This window comes from Ostrinia nubilalis, chromosome 3 (genome assembly GCF_963855985.1).
Source record: "Ostrinia nubilalis chromosome 3, ilOstNubi1.1, whole genome shotgun sequence".
Taxonomy (NCBI): domain Eukaryota; kingdom Metazoa; phylum Arthropoda; class Insecta; order Lepidoptera; family Crambidae; genus Ostrinia; species Ostrinia nubilalis.
The window spans coordinates 11272429-11294839 of record NC_087090.1 but is presented as its reverse complement, the minus strand read 5'-3'; the positions used below and the strand labels follow the sequence as shown (position 1 = coordinate 11294839).

At 35.7% G+C, this 22411-nt stretch overlaps 1 protein-coding gene across 1 annotated transcript in view; it reads right to left on the bottom strand.

Moving 5' to 3' along the window:
• LOC135087932 (phosphatidylserine synthase) overlaps positions 1-22411 on the bottom strand; it is a 40738-nt gene that overhangs the window by 15942 nt on the left and 2385 nt on the right. Inside the window, exons 2-6 of the mRNA XM_063982791.1 lie at positions 12193-12451; positions 11486-11796; positions 9841-10095; positions 4617-4839; positions 3009-3068 (exon numbers count right to left, since the gene is read on the bottom strand). Of these exons, the coding sequence (XP_063838861.1) occupies positions 3024-3068; positions 4617-4839; positions 9841-10095; positions 11486-11796; positions 12193-12451 (1093 nt within the window). The 3' untranslated portion in view covers positions 3009-3023. The remainder of the gene's footprint in view (positions 1-3008; positions 3069-4616; positions 4840-9840; positions 10096-11485; positions 11797-12192; positions 12452-22411) is intronic.

Below are 22411 nucleotides of genomic sequence, written 5' to 3'. Positions count from 1 at the left end.
GAGCTTCTGAAAGCAGGCGGAACGCCGGTACTAAAGGCTCTTCAGAGGCTGTTCGATTCCGTCATACTCGAGGGAAAAACGCCTACGACATGGCACAGAAGTGTGGTGATATTCTTCTCCAAAAAAGGCGACAAAACCTTGTTGAAAAATTATAGACCCATCTTACTCACTTCTGAGCCATGTCTACAAGCTGTTTTCGAGAGTCATCACGAATCGTCTCGCACGCAGGCTCGACGACTTCTAGCCTCCCGAAACAAGACGGTTTCTGAAAAGGCTTTAATACCATAGACCACATACATACGCTATGGCAGATTATACAGAAGACCGAGGAGTATAATCAGCCACTTAGTCTGGCGTTTGTGGACTATGAAAAAGCCTTCGACTCGATCGAGACCTGGGCAGTGCTACAGTCTCTCCAACGGTGCCAAATTGACTATAGATATATCGAAGCGCTGAAGGGCTTGTACGAAATACAATGTTGGTCCGCCTCCAGGTTCAGAACTCGAAACCTATCCAGTTGCAGCGAGGGGTGAGACAGGGAGATGTCATATCTCCAAAACTGTTCACCACCGCCTTGGAAGATGTTTTCAAGCTTCTGGATTGGAGCGGATTTGGCATAAATATCACCTTCGTTTCGCGAACGATATCGTAGTCATGGCTGAGACCGTGGAGGGTCTAAGCACAATGCTCGATGGCCTCAGTAAAGACTCTCAACAAGTGGGTCTTTAAATGAACATGGACAAGACAAAAATTATGTCAAATGCCCGTGTTGTACCCACTCCTCTGAAGGTTGGAGACACTATACTCGAAGTTGTCGAAAATTATGTATACCTGGGACAAACAGTCCAGTGCCCCGACTACGCTGATTTTTAACGTCTCCAATAGATACGCGCTTCTTCTCCAGTTGCACTCCGTTTTTCATCCCAGCTGAGGTGCAAATTCGGTATCACGGTAATGGACGTACCTTCCTAGTATTTTCATTGGCACATAAGATATTTAGCTTTACGTTTACGTCTATGCTTCGTTTCAACTAGCTGTCAAAACGACACTGCGATACGGATTTGTCAAAACAGCTGATGTTCGAGTGAAGATGAAAATTTTTAGCGTAATCGCCTGTTAAGTAGGTCCAACTTCGAGAAAGAGGTCAATCGTCGAATCCAACTCGGCTGGTCAGCGTTCGGGAAGTTTCGCGATATTCTCACGTCCGAAATACCGCAGTGTCTCAAGTCAAAAGTCTTTGACCAGTGTTTTTTGCCAGTGATGGTATACGGATCTGAGACGTGGTCGCTTACTATGGGCCTCAAGAAGGCTCAAGGTCACCCAAAGGGCGATGGAGCGAGCTATGCTCGAAGTTTCCCTGCGTAATCGAATCAGAAATGAGGAGATCCGTTGGAGAACCAGAGTGACTGACATAGCCCGCAGAATCGCTAAAATCAAGTGGCAGTGAGCGGGGCACATTACTCGTAGAGCTGATGGCCGCTGGGGCACGAAAGTTCTTGAGTGGCGACCACGAGCCGGAAGACGTAGCGTGCAGGCCTCCTACTAGGTGGACCGACGATCTGGTGAAGGTCGCGGGAGGTGCCTGGATGCGAGCGGCGCAGGACCGGTCTTTGTGGAAATCCTTGGGGGAGGCCTTTGTCCAGCAGTGGACGTCTTTCGGCTGAAACGAACGAACGAACGATTATGAAATGCCAAAACACACTGTTCACAAATGAACCCCCATAACTATATTCAAATTGACTATCACTAGAAACAGTGTAAGCAATTTAAAGTTGTACACCTCTAAAAAAACACCCGTTATATGTTTTTGATAATTAGAATATGTACGTTAAACGTCAGCGACATTAAAATTTCTGCTCTTCTATCCTATACAAAATCTGACAGTTGTAATTCCGAAATCGCATCGGTCGTGTCTTTTATGTGGAGTTACTTCGCCCCGTGAAATGATATCGAAATAAAAACTGTCACGTTTTAAACTTTAGCGTTCCATTTCAACTAAAATAGTAAGACACGTGTTTTGTTTGTTTGTTACTGATTTGCATGCTATATTTAAATGGCTAAGTAGGAAAAGGTATTATTATTCTCAATAACATCACCACTGTGTACATACCCTATTTAGAGCAAATAAAGATATTTGTATTTGTTTTAGGTACTATTCTGTCACGTTTTGTAACTTGTCTTGTCTAGATGTGCTTCAAACAACATATCAAAACGGTTATGATAAGTCCTAGAGTGACTTAGATAAAGGTCCCTAGTTCCCTACCGTTCTACAATCACAACCGCAGGATTTCAAGAAGCTGCTTACTTACTCGGCTAAGCGCTAAGACTGAAACAAATAGGTACCTAACTATACGGACGTAGTAAGTGGATGCCGGAGTGTTTGATTGGGTGTCATCCAATATTTTTTCATAAAAATATGACTATAAAAATCGTCATAGTTGACATTATAACAGGGTCCCGATCGCTCTAATTTGTAATGTCTCCAATCATTCGCATTTCATCTCCAGTACAGACCATTTTATCCATTGTAATATCGCAGTTAAGTTCACGCGCAAACAAAGACGAAACAACGGATTTATGCATTCTTTATAAAAAGTCCGAACATTTTTTTTTTTGAACTAAAATAATTACTAAAACACAGCAAATATTCGTGAAGCGTTTGATTTGCGTGTGAGAAAAAGTAGCTTTATGTCAGCTTTTACTCAAAGGTGCAGTTGCGCGTACGTTACACCTTCGTTTGAACTAGCTGTCAAAACGACACCGCGATACGAATTTGTCAAAACTTGTCTGATTTTCGTTTGTCATCCAGTCGCATTGCAGTAGAAAATATTTAGCGCAATCAGGGCCCAGTTTAGTAATTAGTCTACGAATGTTATTCTGGCGTGAAAATGCATTTTTGCGTACGAGTTTTGTTTCTGTGCTCCTGTTTAGTAGGTACATATTATTTCAGTCTGATAATTTTATTGCGAAAAGAAAAAAAACTTACATAAAATAGTGAATAAACTTACCACAGTGGAATTAATTTAATTCGTTTTCTTTGGGCTACCTGATGTGTTGAGTTTGTTGGGCTGAAAGGAAAGATCATGTTTTATTATATGGCCTATTTTATTATTATTTAACATTCATCTACATTTTATTCGATTTTTACGCCAGGCGGTTGCACCAGGTGAGGCTCTTTTTTTTTTTAGAAAATCGCTAGTTCCAACTTATTATATTATCGAATACACAATCCACAGACACAGTATATATATTTATCTACTGTGCCACAGATCTCTAAGGCCGGTTTCCTATAATCCTTGTCCAAATCCGTCCTTTTAACTATCAAGTTTCAATCTGTTTTGGATATTGATGCGTTTTTATATACAGGATGCCCCAAAAATTTGTGTCAAGCCGAAGCCCAGATGTAGAGCATCAGTACGCGCAGCGGGCTACCCGAATCACCAAATTAATCCAATTTCCCCAGTATTGCACACAACAAAATTTATTTACCCCATTTGCCATGAGATTCTGGCACATGGGGATTTGGATTAGGATTGATTATAGAAAACCAGCCATAGGACAGAACGTGTCTGACTTTGTAAAATGAGCACGTTTCTATACTAATATTATACAAACAAACTATTCAGTCTTCATATTATTATAGCATTATGCGAAATGCGCATTCTGTCTGACTGACCCAACTATGCCAGAGGGTTGCATGTCCAATTCCCGCACAATAAAAACGTGTGAAAAAAAATGTGTCTGTATTGCTCTGAGTGTTTTCTATTTATTTACAAATAAAGTATTAACGTTTGTAAAATTACTTATTTTTAAACCCATAGCAAATAGGCTTAGTTTCTGGACTATACAGGGTGGAAACGATAAGTGATCTCACTCGATGATTATTTTCTAAACTACTCATACAAGATACCGAAAAACTGGTTACTGATACTGAAAGTGCTTCACGAGCTCTTTCATATGGTACCAATAATATAGGTTACCTTATAAACTGGAACTATTCGAAAATTCATTGTTTCTAGCTTCTATCTATATCTATATATATAAAAATGAAACCCGTTTTCCGTTGTCACGACATAACATGAAAACGGCTTGACCGATTTGGCTGATTTTTTTTTGTAGTTTTCTAATACTCTGTACAAGGTTTTTACGAAAAAAAATATAAAGAAAATCTCTACGCTAAGCCGGTACGAAGTTCGCCGGGTCAGCTAGTACTAAATGTATGCCAAGCCAACCACACAATATTAGAAGAGTAATTTTTATATCAAATAATAAACTGAAAATAGAATAGTACCAGAGTAAATACAAATCATTTGTATTTACTCTGATAGTACTAAATGTATGAAAGCTGGAAACATTAGGTAAAAATTTACCTATTATTTTTTATTCTATAACCTATTATTAATGCCGTGTTATAGAGCTCATGAAGCACTTTCAGGATCAGTAACTAGTTTTTTTTTAATATTTTGTATGGTTTATAAATAATCGAGTGAGATCACTTATCGTTTCCACCCTGTATGGCGCAGTGTAAACAAACATGTTTAAGGACATTTATTTGTTATTATTTTACTTAACAACAAATTATTGCGAACATTTAATTAATTTGTAGGTATACATACCTGAAAATACCAGTGGTACAGCACAACACCATACACACATCCAATTGAAACTAAAATTTGAATAACCAGCCACACAATAACATTGCAAACTTGAGCCTGGCCAAAGAGTTCTTTGCCATTTTTTATACATAACATGGATTCTGTAACCATAATAGCTCCATATACCCAACATTGGGTACCAACTCTTTTGCAGTTCGGATCTGTTACGTAAATATAATATTGCCTGTAAATAAATCAATTTTTAAGTCACGGTATAATATGTATAATTTAAGACTTAATGTAAAACGTCAAAGTGCTAGGGAATAATAATTTAAGTCCTTAAAATTAAGTTTAAAAAAAAAGAAAATAATATGGACATAGCTATTGTATTAAAGGAGTTATGTAGGTAGGTAGGTAGATCGTTTCATTCACAAAGACGCGCCCCACAACTTTTTAGTTGATGGAAGCTCGGGGTGCGGGGTGTTTGATTCGAGCAATCCGAGCATCATTAGGCGGTTATCACACTGCGCCGCGCTCCGTCGCGGAGCGCGGGGCGACAGATTTAGTAATTGTATGCAAGTACCTCAGTTTGTATGGAAAACGCGCGCGGCACTTCACACTGACAACGCGTCCGCGCGCGTGATTTTTATATGAAATCACGCGCTCCGCGGCGGAGCGCGGCGCAGTGTGATAACAGCCTAAGTGCCTTTTCACACGTTCCGGTTGCCGGCTATCCGGCGCCGGCTACCCGGCGTCAAATGAGCTTTCACACCGTGTGATCAACCGGGGCGTGTGAATCACACGCCCCGGTTGATGACGGCAGTATCGACTAGAGCAGTGGCGGCGTAAGGCGTAGGCGACGTGGGCCACCGCCTACGGCCTCGCGGAACAAGGGGCCTCGCGCATCAAAAATTTTGAAAAAATGTATACAAGGTGGAGATGACAATATCACAATACGACAATAAATGCAAACATTGACTATTAAATATAAATTCTTGATAGCTAAACAATGTAGTTAAAAAATATATTTTTTTCCAAACAAATTCAGCCATAATCAGACACAAAATTAAGCAACAACACGGTTTTAAGTGACGAACATTATTCTTTGGCGCAATATTCCTTTAAAAATAATCACTGAATCAAGAAATCAGAAACTGTCAATGAATAGACCGTTGACCCGTTTTTTTTTTATATATATAAAATCCGTCTTCAGGTCGCCACAGAAAAAGGCCTCGCGAAATGTGTCTTGCCCACATCAAATTTAGGTCTTGCCCCGCCACTGGACTAGAGAGCCGACAAGAGTACAGTCTCGTTCATTTCATACTTTCAAAGATGGACCGTGAACAAATAATTGCAATGTGGCTTTTATATCGAAGACGAAAATAATCTGCGCCGGAAAGAAATATCAAGAAATTATTGGGTTCATCCAATTAATATGAAAAGAAAAGCATTAGGTGCATTCTATACATTATTCCCAGATCTACGAGCACTAAACTTGAAGACAGGTTTTTCAAGTACTTCAGAATGTCTATAATAACTACTTTTGACGAATTACATAACCGTTTGAAGAACTTTTTGCAACGTCAGGATACAAAAATGAGAAACTGCAACTCAATCGTGCGACAGAACTACTCGCAGACTGTACTTGGGCGACTGACCGGCCGGCGCGTGTGAAAGCTAGTTGCGTGTTCCATACACCAAGCACTGTCAGTTCGGCCGCCGGCTAACCGATGCCCGGCGACCGGACGTACAGTGGTGGATCCGGCGCGCACCCGGCGACCGCCTGCCGAATTACGCCGGAACATGTGAAAGCTACGTACCATGCCCATACACTTCACCACCGGGTACCCGGCGCCGGATAGCCGGCAACCGGAACGTGTGAAAAGGCACTTATTGTAGTGTGCGTGTGCAGTCATGGATACTGTCATGATGTCTATGGATGACGTCTCTATAGAAACACTTTTTTTACTAATAAAAAATGATGGATTAGTGGAATGCTGTATACATGTTTATATAATAATATTGGCGATCTTGGACATGGAAACAAATTAAAAATAATAATTAGAGCAGCCCTGAAGGGCAGCATTACACGAACACAAAATATTTGTAGTATAGCCTGACCAGGAACATAAAAACCCTGGCATAGAGGCGTGTCAATTGCATTTGATAGTGCAACACTGAGTACAGTCGTACCTGTGTTAAATTAATAGGCTAACTTTATGTATCAGGATTTAGGATTACGGGCTAATTTGTTAAGCTAATATTTTCATAAATTAACGAAAAAATATTATTATAGGTAACCTGGTTTAAATAAATTAAATGAAACCATCAATCGAGCTAGTAGGATTTATTTTATTATTCATCAATAATCAAATTCGGAACTTGAATATTCAACTGCAATGTCTGCTCATGAACGCTTCAAACTCGGTACTTCTTTCCCAATTCCATAAAATTCAACACTTAGAAAGTAACAAAAAAAAAATAGGTAGTTGAAACAAACCACAGCTAATTTTCATAGTGGACTGTACTTACGATAAACATGTCAGTCAATTTGACAACCTTTGTCGGAAACATTATTCAATGAAAATATTGTCCGAACCCTTAGTAGTATTTCTCTTCGACAAATACTTTAACACATTGTGAACCACTTTTCTTTCACGACTATAAAAAGATTTTAGCAATTTAATTCACAAAATCAATTGCGCGCATTTATAATAAAGTTTGTTTACACTTTGACAGCAATAGACTGACATGCAAGGTGACATGTTAATGAAGTTTTCAGTTACTGTTGCCATTAAAAGAAATTAGTACCATTAGTTTTCCGCAACATGGCGAGGGTTTTTATGTTCCTGGTCAGGCTATACAATGACTGAAATCTCCGACGAAGAGATTACATTACGAAACTCCCCGCACCCCGCGCTTCCCTCGCCCAAAAAGTGGTAGGGCGCGTCTTCTTGGAAGAAAAGATCTATAGTGTGAGTCTTGATAAAGTGCAAAGGGTGAAACTAGACCCAAAAAAATATTCTGTATTTTTTAAAATAATTTATTCCTTATTGCAGCGGTACCCGAATGGTGGTCCGCGGAACCCTGGGGTTCCGTGGAAAGGCCGCAAGGGTTCCGTAAAAAATATTATCCCACGTTTCGTGACCGATGTTGTTCGCTCGCACCGACTTGTTTACGCACAAGGGAGGGACAGGGCGTGCGGGCGGAGTAGTACGGGGGTTCCGCTAAGAAAAGTATAATCAATTAGGGTTCCTTGGCAAAAAAAATTGGGAAACCCTGCCTTATTGTAAAGAAAACGTCATAACTTTTGAACTAAGTGGTAGGTATATCCTGATAAAATAAAAACAGTAATAATGCTAAATAACAGGTGATACTAATAAAATACCCAGAAAACGGCAACAAGTAGGTAATAATAAAAAGTTATTTTTGTGAAAAAAAGTAATTAATTTTTTTTTTTTTTATTATTCTATAAATTTCTCCAAATAATGCCCCTATTACAGGTGATTTTTATTACTTTGTATTATTCTCTATCGTATTACCTACCTTTGTAAAAACCAAAAATATCATGTCTCTATCCCTATCACAAAGTTTGCAATGAGCGTTTGAACAAAGGCCATCGAAGGGGCATTGTTTGGATATTTTTTTATGGAATTTTTTTTTCTTTTAATTACTTATTGTATAGAAAACGTAATAACTTTTAAACTAAGAGGTATATCCTGATAAAATAAAAACGATAATAAAGCTAAATAACAGGCAATACTAAAAAATACATAAAATAGCCAGAAAATGGCAACAAATAATAAAAAAAATGTTACATTTTGAGATACATCTGCATTTTATTTCGTGTTTTATTGGTTATTTTGATAAATTTCTTCAAATAATGCCCCCATAACAGGTGGTTTTTTAACTTTGTGTTATTTTCTATCGTATTGCCTTTGTAAAACAAAAGATCTCATGTCTCTATCCCTATAACAACGTTTGCAATGAGCGTTTGTACTGTAGTCGCACCGGGCGCGCCATTCAACGCTTCGTTAACAACGAAGCTGAAAGTGACTCTAGATTTGAAATTTGGATAAGAACAAGTTAGGTTTCAAATAAAAACAAAAGATATCAAAGTAAAATAAGCATTTTAATTAAAATTGTCTCTACCTGAGTCGGAGAATAATGTGGTGGCAGGCCTTAGTTCAAATGATCATAGCAAATATTGTGATAGGGATAGAGACATGAGATTCTTGGTTTTACAAAGATAATACGATAGAGAATAACATCTATACTTATAATAAATCTGTAGAAAGATCAATTCTGTACATGAAATATATTTTCAAAATAACTATCAGGGGGTGATTAGTGATCGACACTGATGCCAAAAATGCAATCAGTAAAATTTTTGTCTGTCTGTATGTTCCTTATAGAAACAAAAACTACTCGACGGATTTTAACGAAACTTGGTACAATTATTCTTCATACTCCTGGGCAGGTTATAGTATACTTAGGAATTCCCACGGGAACATGAATAAGCGGGAAAATCTTTTTGTATGAAAAATCTAAACCGCTTAAGTTAGACGCTTGAAATTTGGCATGCAGGTACCTTAGTAAACTTAAAGCTTAGTTACAACAGGATATGGCAAAATTCCCATGGGAACGGGAGTTAGCGGGAAAAAACATTTGTATGAAAAAATCTAAACCGAAGGGGGTAAAACGGGATCCACGCGTACGAAGTCGCGGGCGGCCGCTAGTAAAGTAATAAAAGTCACCTGTTATGGGGGCATTATTTGGAGAAATTTATCAAATAACCAATAAACACGAATTAAAATGCAGATTTTTCTCAAAATGTAATTTTTTGTTATTATTTGTTGCTGTTTTCTGAGTATTTTATGTATTTTTTAGTATCGCCTGTTATTTAGTATTATTAGGTACTGAAATTTTTGGAATCTTTTTTGTCGTTAAAAATAGGTCCAGTTTCACCTATTTCCATATGTGCAATTTATCAGGACACACACTGTATAAAAAATAGTCATTTTAGACCTTTGATATGTGACAATAAAGATAAATTTATTATCATCTTTTGAGTTTTTTTCCTTGTTCTTTTAGTTTTTAAGTTACTGCCTAGTATTAAAAAAAAAAAATTTCTATAATATTTCACCCTAATAATAACTCCTTACAAGATTATGTTCTAATTCCGAGTCACCCTGTATAATAATAATATTAGTATACAAGATAGGTAGAGGTACATTTACATTACCTTACGGATGGTGCCACGATAACTCCTATTAAACAAAGGCGGGCAATAACCAGAGGATGAGATGGAGGCATTTCAAATATGTGCTTCAAGAAAAACGTGTTAAGTTCCGATATTTGCCAAAATACCACTAACTGGCTTAGGGCAAAAAATCGCATATAAGTGCATGTTGGGTCTAGCCAACGGACAGGAGCCCAGTGCACTGGAGTAAATTGAAGAATTGCTCTCTTTATCTTTCCCGTCGTCGATGAGATATCCCTAGAAATAGAAAACAAATATCAGATTACATCAAAATTCAAAACTGGTTTCATGTATTCACTATTTGAAAATTTGATTTGTCGCGTTGGTTTGATTGAAGGTTGTAGCTTACAAAATGAGCTTTAACTTAGTTTCTTCTCATATATTTTTTTTATTAATATATTACTTTTGGAACTTAGAACTTGCCTTAAAATCACCCTGTATAGATAAAGCCGTTAAAAGATGTTAAAATAAACTAGAAAAAATTAAGTAAGCGCTCCTGCACACGACGCGCCGCCGCCGCCGCGCCTTTGCCCTGTTTATACGCGCAATTTCGAAAAAATTTTACTGCTTCTTGCGATATAGGATAAATACGATTTTTATGGACGTTTTATACCTACCTGCGCTTTATTTGCTGAGATGATATTTTAATAATATGATATACCAGCAAATGTCGTCTGATATGATAAGACAGCAGCATTACGTAAAAGGTAGGGTAAGATGGGGCACAGTGTTACAAAAAAAATATACGGGACTATAATGACAAAAATATTGTTTCAATCAGCTAGTTTTTGGTATGAATATAAATATTAACAATCCCTCGTTAATTAAAATAGCTCAAACATTAACATTATTAGGAACTACTAAATTTAAATTGTACTTTAAATAAATTAGTCGATTGTAACACTGAGCCCCGTATCTGGGGTAGTCTGTTACAGGGTAAGGGGCGCAATGTTACAACATAAAATAATAGGTTCAGTTCAAGTGGAAAATAGAAACGATTGTCAATTTTGCCATTTCGACGTAAGTAGCTAACGTCGTCGTCGTATCCTCAATATCTGGCAGTAATTTTCTAAAATAATGCTTTCAACCATCAAAATCGCTTCTGCCATATCTTTTTCACTGTGAAGACTATAATCTGTCTTCCTCTTACGATTCCGCACCATTTTCTTTTAATACCTTGAAATGGTTCAAAAACATTTTGTACTTGGGGCTGACTTTTACAGTGTCACACAGTGCCCCAGAGAGGCAAACCAAATTGAAAAATTCGAATTATTATTTTAAGGTATGTTTACAACAAACAATTAACGGTAATATGTAGCTAAATAATTATAAAAATAAAGAAAAATATCAACATTGACCTGAAAGACCTGAATACATCACGTCCGGCAAAAAATTAAAAACTTTGAAACGGTTTTTTCGACGTTTAATAAAACAAAAACAATTTTTGTTTGTTAATTTTCAAGCGCGGCACAAACTGTGGCAGGAACAACGGTTCAAAGATGGCGGCTTATGAGCTTGACATACGTGTATACCAACATCATACAACTAATAGAAAGGGACGGAGTAATGTGCATTGTAACATTGTGCCCCACCTTACCCAACCTATTTCTTTTCTCCAAATTCTTACCTTATGCTAACCCATTTATACTCTCTCATTTCCAGAGCTTTACATATTTTAAGCCCGCACCATATTCCGAAACCATTGCAAATCAACACATCTAATATTACTGAATCCCACCAGCATTCTAAGAAATTGGGCAATAAATGAGCAAATGCAATTTCCGTGATTTCCCACATAATAGATATAGCCCACAATAAACCTGCATGTCTGAAAAGAATTGCTTTGAACATCCATCCTAGAAAATGTCCCCATGCAAAAACATCAACGTGTGACCAGACTTTGGCAAAACTTATATCGGAACAATTAACTGCATATTCCTGGAACAATAAAAACAGTTTTGTAATAATTTACTATTGAAATATTAATTTTCACTAATGATGACATATTCACCGTTAATTCACCTAAGTTTATAATTATGTGATTATTTGCACTTAATACTTTTTATATTATTGACTTTAAAAGATTTTGATTTGATTTTTGATTCTCCATCGAACTTGCATTATCTCCCGAAATGTGGGTACCTACCTTAGTATTTCTATAATCCAAGCATACTACCTATTACCGAGGTTCCACGTAATTCACGCATGAACAAAAAATGCAAGACAGTAAAAATTAGGAAAAAACTATTGGTGCAATATGGAAATGTAAGAGAGCATCTTCGCAATTTCAATCTTACTATGAATAAAATATGTATAGCATAACTTTGTTTTTACCTTGTCCATGTCTATGTGGAAATTGCGTAGATTAGGATCAACCCAGTACATTATCTCGTACACTGTTGAGTGACTTTGAAATAATAGGAATAACAGTGCGAGCAAATAAAGAACTGACAGTCCGAACACAATTCTCCAAACAGCGGGATGAGGTCTAGTAAATGGTCCATTTGGAAATGTCAATACTGATATAATTAAGAAGAAAAATACTACACAGCATATGCCAGACCATATATTCTCTTGGATACTGGATTCATCTCTGAAATTAAAAGAAATAGAAACATTTAACTACTTTTTATTGGGAATAGAAATTCTTTTTTATCTATACTAATATTATAAAGAGGTAAAGTTTGTGTGTTTGTATATTTGTTAAATTGTATTTATTTAATTGTGTTTATTATTCATTATTACAATTCAGTTTGAAAAAAAAAAATGATTGTAATACTAAGTACATGTAATCAGCAGCAATAACTCAAAAGAAACTGCATAAAAAATACCGTCAATTTTTTAAAATTATAACTTCCATGACAAATGTTACCGAGGGTGAAAAACTAAATATGTTCTTTTCGCATTAAATCTGATGAATTTTGAAAGTAAACATTCCAAATTATAATGTGCAACAAAAAAAATCTGAAAGAAACAAGTAATTTTTAAGTTATTAGACTTCAAAGTCTTATACTTAAGTCAACTGTCTGAATGATCATTTTTTCTCTAATTATTGGTAATACGATTAAAAAAAACTATCAATCTGTGAAACGTTTTGCCACTATAATATGATTCGAGGGTATTTATCATAGTATTGGTAGATAGCGTCATAGTCCCAAAAAAATTGATAATCATCAAGTTTTAAGTGTGTTTTCTTGTTACTTCGGCGATGTAACACCCGAAACAGAAAAACAGGTATTTGTTTTATTATTGTACCTTACACATGGATTAGGGTAACAATATTTGGTAAAAGTAAGATCATGGTAGTAATGATTTACTAATATCTGAGCATGATACTAATTTTGTATGTTTCTTTCTTGATTATAAACTGTAACACCCGAAACGTTTCAGGCATTACATTTTTATTTAAATGTCGATAATGTGTGTGTATTGCTTGGAGAAGTGAAAAAGTATTACTGTGAGGTTCCTTTGACCTCCCACTAGCGCTGGCTTCGGAAAAGGAGTCATATTTCTCAATTTAAGACTTTTTTGAAAAGTCGACTTAACACTAAATTAAGGTATTGCTAAAAAGTGTCGATGTTTGACATTTCCAATAAATATCGTAATTAGAAATTAAAGTAATGCTATTTCAAGCCAAAAACAATAGAAAAAGCTATATTCTGAGGAAAACTAAAATTATTAAAATACTATTTCAAAATACATGAAATTGTTGTATATGTGTGTACGAATAGTCCAGTCATTATAGTAAGTTCACCTCGGAATTCGAGATACCCAGCTGTAAGTCTGTAAATACGTGTATATTGACACCCTAAAAGTTGTCTCAAAACCTACATATGGTAGGGTGTAAGCAACTATTAAATTTCAAGGTCAACGGTCACAAAAATCGGTTTTTTGCGCTTTTTTTAGAAATATCTCATTTCCTATGGGTTTTTTTGCTATTTGTATTTATTATCAATATTGTAGAATACTAAATTCTCTACAAATTTTGCTTAAAAAATTTTTTTATACGGTGAACCGTTTTCGAGATAGAGGGCGGAGAGCGCGCGGTCACTGCATCACTTCAGGTCAACGTAAGCGGTTTAGATTTTTCATAAAAAGGATTTTCCCGCTAATTCCCGTGGGAATTTCGGGAATTCCTTGTTGTAAATAAGCTTTAAGTTTACTAAGGTACCTACATGCCAAATTTCAAGCGTCTAACTTCCGTTAAGCGTTTATATTTTTCATACAAAAGAATTTTCCCGCTAAATCCTGTTCCCGTGGGAATTCCTAAGTATATTATAACCTGCCCAGGTGTATGAAGAATAATTGTACCAAGTTTCGTTAAAATCCGTCGAGTAGTTTTTGTTTCTATAAGGAACATACAGACGGACAGACAGACAGACAAAAATTTTACTGATTGCATTTTTGGCATCAGTATCGATCACTAATCACCCCCTGATAGTTATTTTGAAAATATATTTCATGTATAGAATTGAGAATGTTACTAGGTATGCAAAATCACTTGAAACCTATGTTAAAGTTAAGCTTTTACATTTACAAATACATTAGTTTTTATTTCATTCAAAAATACCCAGTAGTTATGATTTTATAGGCATTCAAAGTTCGCTTAAATATTGAGTCCCGCCGATGGTCACGTGACCCCGCGTGACGTACATTCACAGTGTCCGCTCACTAGAAAACGGATATAAACATACTTAAATACATTTTCTTTTGTAAATACAAACTTATCATACATATTAACATCCAGACCCATCACAGAAATTAAAATTGAACCAAACCCAAACTTGATGCGATTGTGTCGTTTTATTGCGAATTACCTTCCAGCTTCATCATTAGACCCTGATTACTATATAGAATTAAAAGACTCATCAATACAAAACGAACGAGCCCAAACTCGATGCATTTAAGTCGTTTTATTATAGAGTTCCTATGGCCACCTTCCAGCTCCATCATCAGATCAGCTCCATGTCATCATAATATTGCATGGTCATCCAAATCACATGTGTTTGCGAAATTTCAGCTTAATTGGTTGCCTGGATGTAGGTCTTAATTCAGCTTGCAAGATTCCACCCATACAAATATGAGCCAGTCACTGTAATATGACGTCACGCGCATAAAATGGCGGGCCGGCCGCCGCCCGCACTTTTAAAATTCAATATCTTGGAAACTAATTGACGTATCGAAATAATTCTTTCACGTGTATTTTTTATTTTTAACAGAGAATACAGAAAGCTAAAAAACAAAATTAGTGAACATTCTTCATTGACCTCTCTACAGATTTATTATAACCTCCTGAGACCCAGACCCCTAAAAATTGTCGGATTGTCTTGAATTTTGGAAGGCAGGCTAAGTTTCATATGTACAACTAACAAAAAATGCGAAAAAAAATCTAGCCCCCCTACATACGCCAAAATGGGGGGTGTCACCAGTGACACTACGGGTTTTAAAGACATTAAAACGGGCTTGAATTAATTAATATTTTAATTACTTCAGGTATGGCAAAATTTGTGTTTTTAGTTTCAAATTGATCTGCAATTGTTTAGAATCATATAAGATTTAATTTTTAACAGCTTTTATTGAACTTGTTATTAAAAACTTTAATTTAACTTGCAAAGTTGTGTGCATGTATGTTTGAGTAAAATTTTGGAAGCTGAATTAGAGCTACTTCCTGCCAACCGATTGAGCTGAAATTTTGCATAGACATGTAACTCAGATGAAACTTCAATATAATGAGGTCATGGAGCTGATCTGATGATGGAGACGGAAGGTAGCCATAGAAACTCTGTGACTAAACGATGTAACTCTGTCGAGTTTTGACTCATTTGATTGGTATTGACAAGTACTCTGGTCTTAGATGATATCCAGGGTCTGCTCTGAGGACGGAGCATCAATTTTTTCATCATCTGTCTCATCAAAGTTGCATAACATTGACTTGACGTTACCATCAGACAATCCTAAAAAGGACCATATTTCAAGTCACGAGTGCCCAAAGTGTCACCAGTGACACTCGAATTAATTGACGAAAACACTTATTACAATAGAGACATTTTAATAGTTTTATCGCACAATCTGAGAGATATATATATTACCGTAGCACGCAGAAAACACAAAACATTATAAAAAAAAATGTTTTAAATAATATTTTCTTTTCTTGGAATGTGTCATGTCGGAGGTCGCGCGAATTCAAAATTTCAATGAATGTTTACAAAATCAAAAACCCTTTCGTGCGAGGCATAGCAATTTTTTGGATATGTGATATATTCCAACGTTTCACACACTTTTGTTAATTTTTATAAATATCAATAAATGGCGCTGTAAAAAAAATATATACTCAAGTGTCACGAGTGACACCGGGGGTCTCAGGAGGATAAGTACTAGCGGCCGCCCTCTATCTCGAAAACGGTTCACCGCACAGTGTGTTATGGGACTGTATAAACGGACATTCTCATTGATTTGATGAAACGTATAGAGCTCAGTTATACAAACATGATAGTAAAACTCCCGTTTGAAAATTCCACGTAGTTTTCGCGGTATAAAAATTCAAAGTTACCTATTTTTTTACTTCAAAATTATGCAAAAATATTCTCACTCGTTAACTAATAACATTTAATTCAGAATTGTTATAATACTTCATAGAGCTCTTAAAACTACACGTAATAAGCGTATTAAGTGCTTCGTAAACGCATTCAGTTAATTAGGAAAAATGATTTTAGTGATTTTTGTTTTTATTTTTTTTCTCAATTATACCTTAATATATGCAAACATTTTTAATTGCAAGATATAGTCTGATATTTAATCTAATTGTATTTATAAAATCAGCTTTAAACTCAGTGATATATTTGAGAAAAAACATAAAACGTCTTAATAAAATTTTTACGCGTCTAGGGTCGACAATTTTGGAAGGAATAATTCATGTCTAAAAAGTTTCGAATCCCGCCTGTTATGTGCATAGTGTTGAAGGTTCTAAAAAGTCACATTCACATTGTTTTTAACCGACTTAAAAAAAAGGAGGAGGTTCTCAAGTCGAGTCTTTTTTCTTTTTTAACACTCTTATATTAACTTAAGTTGTATGTAAGTAACTAACTAAAAAAGTATGTAAACAAATCTAGGAAGTCGAATTTAGCCTACCTTTAATAATTTTCTCATCGATTTGAAACTTATGTACAGTTTGTCTATAAAGTCGTGACATAAAATGAGGGCGCTTTTTTTCTTCATGTAGCAACCCTATACAATTTGACCAAATGAGTTTGATACTAGGGCAATTTAGTTAAGGGTAGATTTTTCTATCCTTAGATATCTTTTGACTGATCAATAAACTTGTCATTTTGACATATTTTCCATACTGAAACTGTCAATGTGCCAATCTTATTCCTTAGTTAAAAGTTATCCGACGATTGAAAAATCAGCCCTTAACCAATTTAGACGACGATATTTTGTTTTTGTTTTTATACAGTAGGTACCTAATACCTATGCTTATGAGAGGTTTTACCAAGCATTTTTGTTGAATCAGCATAATAAAAAATGCATTATACATAGTTAATAAGGACATTTATTAATCACTTTCATCATCGGATTCCAAATTTTCGATGTTATGAAAAGTTTCGTTGCCACTTTCATAAGCAGCGCTGTCATCATTCACATCATCATCTTCGCTGCTGTTATTATCGCCTAAGCAAATAACCAATTGTCTTGGTACAGGTCCATAAATATAATGGAAGGCTCATGAAGATTTGGTATTAGTTTTTCTTTAATCCACTTCGTGAAGTTATGCGCATTCATTTCTGAATGGTAGTCTTCCAAATTATTTCTGCCAGTGAATATGAGGAGGCAGTTTGGCACAAACCCCTTTTCGCTTCCAGCATGGACTATGATGTAACGCTTTCCTTTGAAAATGTATTTTGTGATGCCTTTGATGTTTAGAGATTGCGAACATTTTGTGACCTGGTGGAAAAATAAATAGATTCTTGTTAGTGAAAATTTTATAAAATTATACATCTACAGGGTGTTAGGTAAATGGGTATATGAGCCGACACTAGCCCATGTTAACATGGTCATATAAATGGTATGGTGAAGTCAGAAATTTGATATCATCATTTTAATTTTTTTAATTTTCATACAAAATAAATTTTATAAAATTCGATTTGTATGAAAATTAAAATATTAACATTCATGTGACATGAATGTTTGAGGAACTAACATTATTCATGTGTCTGGCAACACCAAAGATCACCAAACATATGTACATCAGCTGTCATCGAGAACAAGTTGTGGAACGATTTTCATTTTGTGGTTTTTATTGTTTGACTAATCTCCTGTAAATTATTACTCAGCTACGAAGAAAAGTATAAACAATGAGTAAAGTAAATTGGAGTGCCACGCGGAAAGTGATTTTTAAAGTTTTCCAGCAATGTTCCGCGGAGTACCAAGCTGGTCAAATTTTGTGGGATTTTGATGTTTTTTATGGGCGAACAGCATCTTTGACGGGTACGTAATCGTGTTACTGCTTGTTTATAATCTACCTAAAGTAACAAATTTACTGCATTTTGCGATTTGGTGACCAAAACAGGCATTGTTTACATAGGACATTTTTAGGTTAAATTTTCATTGTAAGTACGTAATATTGTAGTACGACCATTTCTTTTGATATATTAATTCAGTCAAGTTTTCTACGAATTTTGAATTTGAATTAATTGCTTCATATCTATATTACCCGTTCGCTTTGGCCATTGATAACTGTATGACATCACTTTCACATCAAGTTGTCCGTCTACAAAAATAATAATTTGTTGAAATATTTTTTTATGATTATGATTTAGCTCTTATTATTAAATGCATGTGAAATGATATCTTGTTGGTAAATCTTTAACAATAAATAATATTAGTTAGGTATTGTAGTTATTCTTTCCATCCCTTAAAACTTTGAATTTTTTTTTTCAGGAAAATCAGAGAGTACAGTTAAGCGCATAGTCAATGAAGGTTTTCAGAATAATGGAAAATTTAGAACTCCTGGGAAACACAGGCAAGGCCAACCAAAGAAAGAAATGGATAATTTTAATATTTGTGCTCTGCGCCAAAAAATATAATTTTTTACATGGTACAAAAAGAGGTAAGTTAATAACATTTTTCATCTTTTGCATGTTTTTTGTTTGATGTGAGCTATATTCATTCTTCATACAAGGTAACCTATATAATATTATAGACTATGTTAAGCAGTTTTTTTTAGATTGTAATAATGAAATAATTTTAATTGCACCCTCCCCCTCCCTCTTATACACCCTTAAACCCCCATCCAAACAAACCAAAAATGAAATCTTTCTTCTTAATAATATGAGTATACAGGGTGTTAGGTAAATGGGTATATGAGCCGACACTAGCCCATGTTAACATGGTCATATAAATGGTATGGTGAAGTCAGAAAATTGATATCTTCATTTTAATTATTTTAATTTTCATACAAATCGAATTTTATAAAATTTATTTTGTATGAAAATTAAAAAAATTAAAATGATGATATCAAATTTCTGACTTCACCATACCATTTATATGACCATGTTAACATGGGCTAGTGTCGGCTCATATACCCATTTACCTAACACCCTGTAGATGTATAATTTTATAAAATTTTCACTAACAAGAATCTATTTATTTTTCCACCAGGTCACAAAATGTTCGCAATCTCTAAACATCAAAGGCATCACAAAATACATTTTCAAAGGAAAGCGTTACATCATAGTCCATGCTGGAAGCGAAAAGGGGTTTGTGCCAAACTGCCTCCTCATATTCACTGGCAGAAATAATTTGGAAGACTACCATTCAGAAATGAATGCGCATAACTTCACGAAGTGGATTAAAGAAAAACTAATACCAAATCTTCATGAGCCTTCCATTATATTTATGGACCTGTACCAAGACAATTGGTTATTTGCTTAGGCGATAATAACAGCAGCGAAGATGATGATGTGAATGATGACAGCGCTGCTTATGAAAGTGGCAACGAAACTTTTCATAACATCGAAAATTTGGAATCCGATGATGAAAGTGATTAATAAATGTCCTTATTAACTATGTATAATGCATTTTTTATTATGCTGATTCAACAAAAATGCTTGGTAAAACCTCTCATAAGCATAGGTATTAGGTACCTACTGTATAAAAACAAAAACAAAATATCGTCGTCTAAATTGGTTAAGGGCTGATTTTTCAATCGTCGGATAACTTTTAACTAAGGAATAAGATTGGCACATTGACAGTTTCAGTATGGAAAATATGTCAAAATGACAAGTTTATTGATCAGTCAAAAGATATCTAAGGATAGAAAAATCTACCCTTAACTAAATTGCCCTAGTATCAAACTCATTTGGTCAAATTGTATAGGGTTGCTACATGAAGAAAAAAAGCGCCCTCATTTTATGTCACGACTTTATAGACAAACTGTACATAGGTTTCAAATCGATGAGAAAATTATTAAAGGTAGGCTAAATTCGACTTCCTAGATTTGTTTACACACTGAGGTACCACATACCAGTATTAAAAAAAAAGAATTGTCACGGATGTTAAAAAAAATATTATTTTCAAAATTGGTTCCTTGCGTTACAAGTCTATACTTCTAACTAATATTATAAATGTGAAAGTAACTCTGTCTGTCTCGCTTTCACGCCTAAACCACTGAACCGATTTTGATTAAATTTGGCAGGGAGATAGTTTGAGTCCCGGGAAAGGACATAGGATAGTTTTTATCCCGGTTTTTGAAAAAGGGACGCGCGCGATAAAGTTTTTCTGTGAAAGACAAAATTCCACGCTGGCGGAAAGCTAGTATGAGGTCATTCCGTTTATGCCCGATGTCCCCCACTATTTAATTTTGTCCACCACTGGTGGACATCGAGAAAAAAAGTTGCAATGTCCACCAGTGGGGGACAGCGCTACTTAAATCTTCCCGTTGGACCCGGAACTTTTTTGGTTTCGATGTCCACTACTGAGGGACAGAGCAACTCATTTCTTCTCAGTGTCCACCAGTAGGGCCCAACGGGAAGATTTCAGCGCTGTCCCCCACTAGTGGACATTGCAACTTTTTTTCTCGATGTCCACCAGTGGTGGACAATTACAGTCTGACTGTAAATCGAATGTCAATACAGTCTCATAACATACTGTGCACCGTATAAAAAATTTTTTTGAACAAAATTTGTAGAGAATTTAGTATTCTACAATATTGATAATAAATACAAATAGCAAAAAACCCATAAGAAATGAGATATTTCCAAAAAAAGCGCAAAAAAAAAACGATTTTTGTGACCTTTGACCTTAAAATTTAATAGTTGCTTACACCCTACCATATGTAGGTTTTGAGACAACTTTTAGGGTGTCAATATACAAGTATTTACAGACTTACAGCTGGGTATCTCGAATTCCGAGATTCTTACCTAATTTAAGCTTAAATGACTGGACTAGAAGTACGAACGTAACACCCGAAACGATGGAATGACCCGTTTATTCCCGATGTCCCCCACTAATTGTCCACCACTGGTGGACATCGAGAAAAAAAGTTGCAATGTCCACTAGTGGGGGACAGCGCTGAAATCTTCCCGTTGGGCCCTACTGGTGGACACTGAGAAGAAATGAGTTGCTCTGTCCCTCAGTAGTGGACATCGAAACCAAAAAAGTTCCGGGTCCAACGGGAAGATTTAAGTAGCGCTGTCCCCCACTGGTGGACATTGCAACTTTTTTTCTCGATGTCCACCAGTGGTGGACAAAATTAAATAGTGGGGGACATCGGGCATAAACGGAATGACCTCATACTAGCTTTCCGCCAGCGTGGAATTTTGTCTTTCACAGAAAAACTTTATCGCGCGCGTCCCTTTTTCAAAAACCGGGATAAAAACTATCCTATGTCCTTTCCCGGGACTCAAACTATCTCCCTGCCAAATTTAATCAAAATCGGTTCAGTGGTTTAGGCGTGAAAGCGAGACAGACAGAGTTACTTTCACATTTATAATATTAGTTAGAAGTATAGACTTGTAACGCAAGGAACCAATTTTGAAAATAATATTTTTTTTAACATCCGTGACAATTCTTTTTTTTTAATACTGGTATGTGGTACCTCAGTGTACAGTGTATCGACTCCTATGCTTTGGACCAGGGTTCGAAATTATCAAGATAACTACTTCGTGATAATTATGAGATAATTATCGGATAATTATCAACATAACAATACATTTGTCATATTGTTTCATAAGAAAACGAAATTCTGATGTTACATTGAGAATGTTGCTTTATGTTTTTGGTTACTGATTGTTGTCAAGTTATCCATAGCTAGTTGCATAAAGCGTTGTGGAAAATAGATAAATATTTTGAAGCTAGTTAACGAGTGATTGTTGCAGGGCCCCGATTACGGTAATTTTGAACGTCTCCAATACAGACGCGCTTCTTCGATTCTGCAATACGATTGGTCAAAACAGCTGACGTCAACTGTTTTGACCAATCCGTATGTAGGTATGTTAAAAAACGTCCACCACTAGACGCGAGTGCGGAAATACACGTTCGAAAACTTCGAATACAG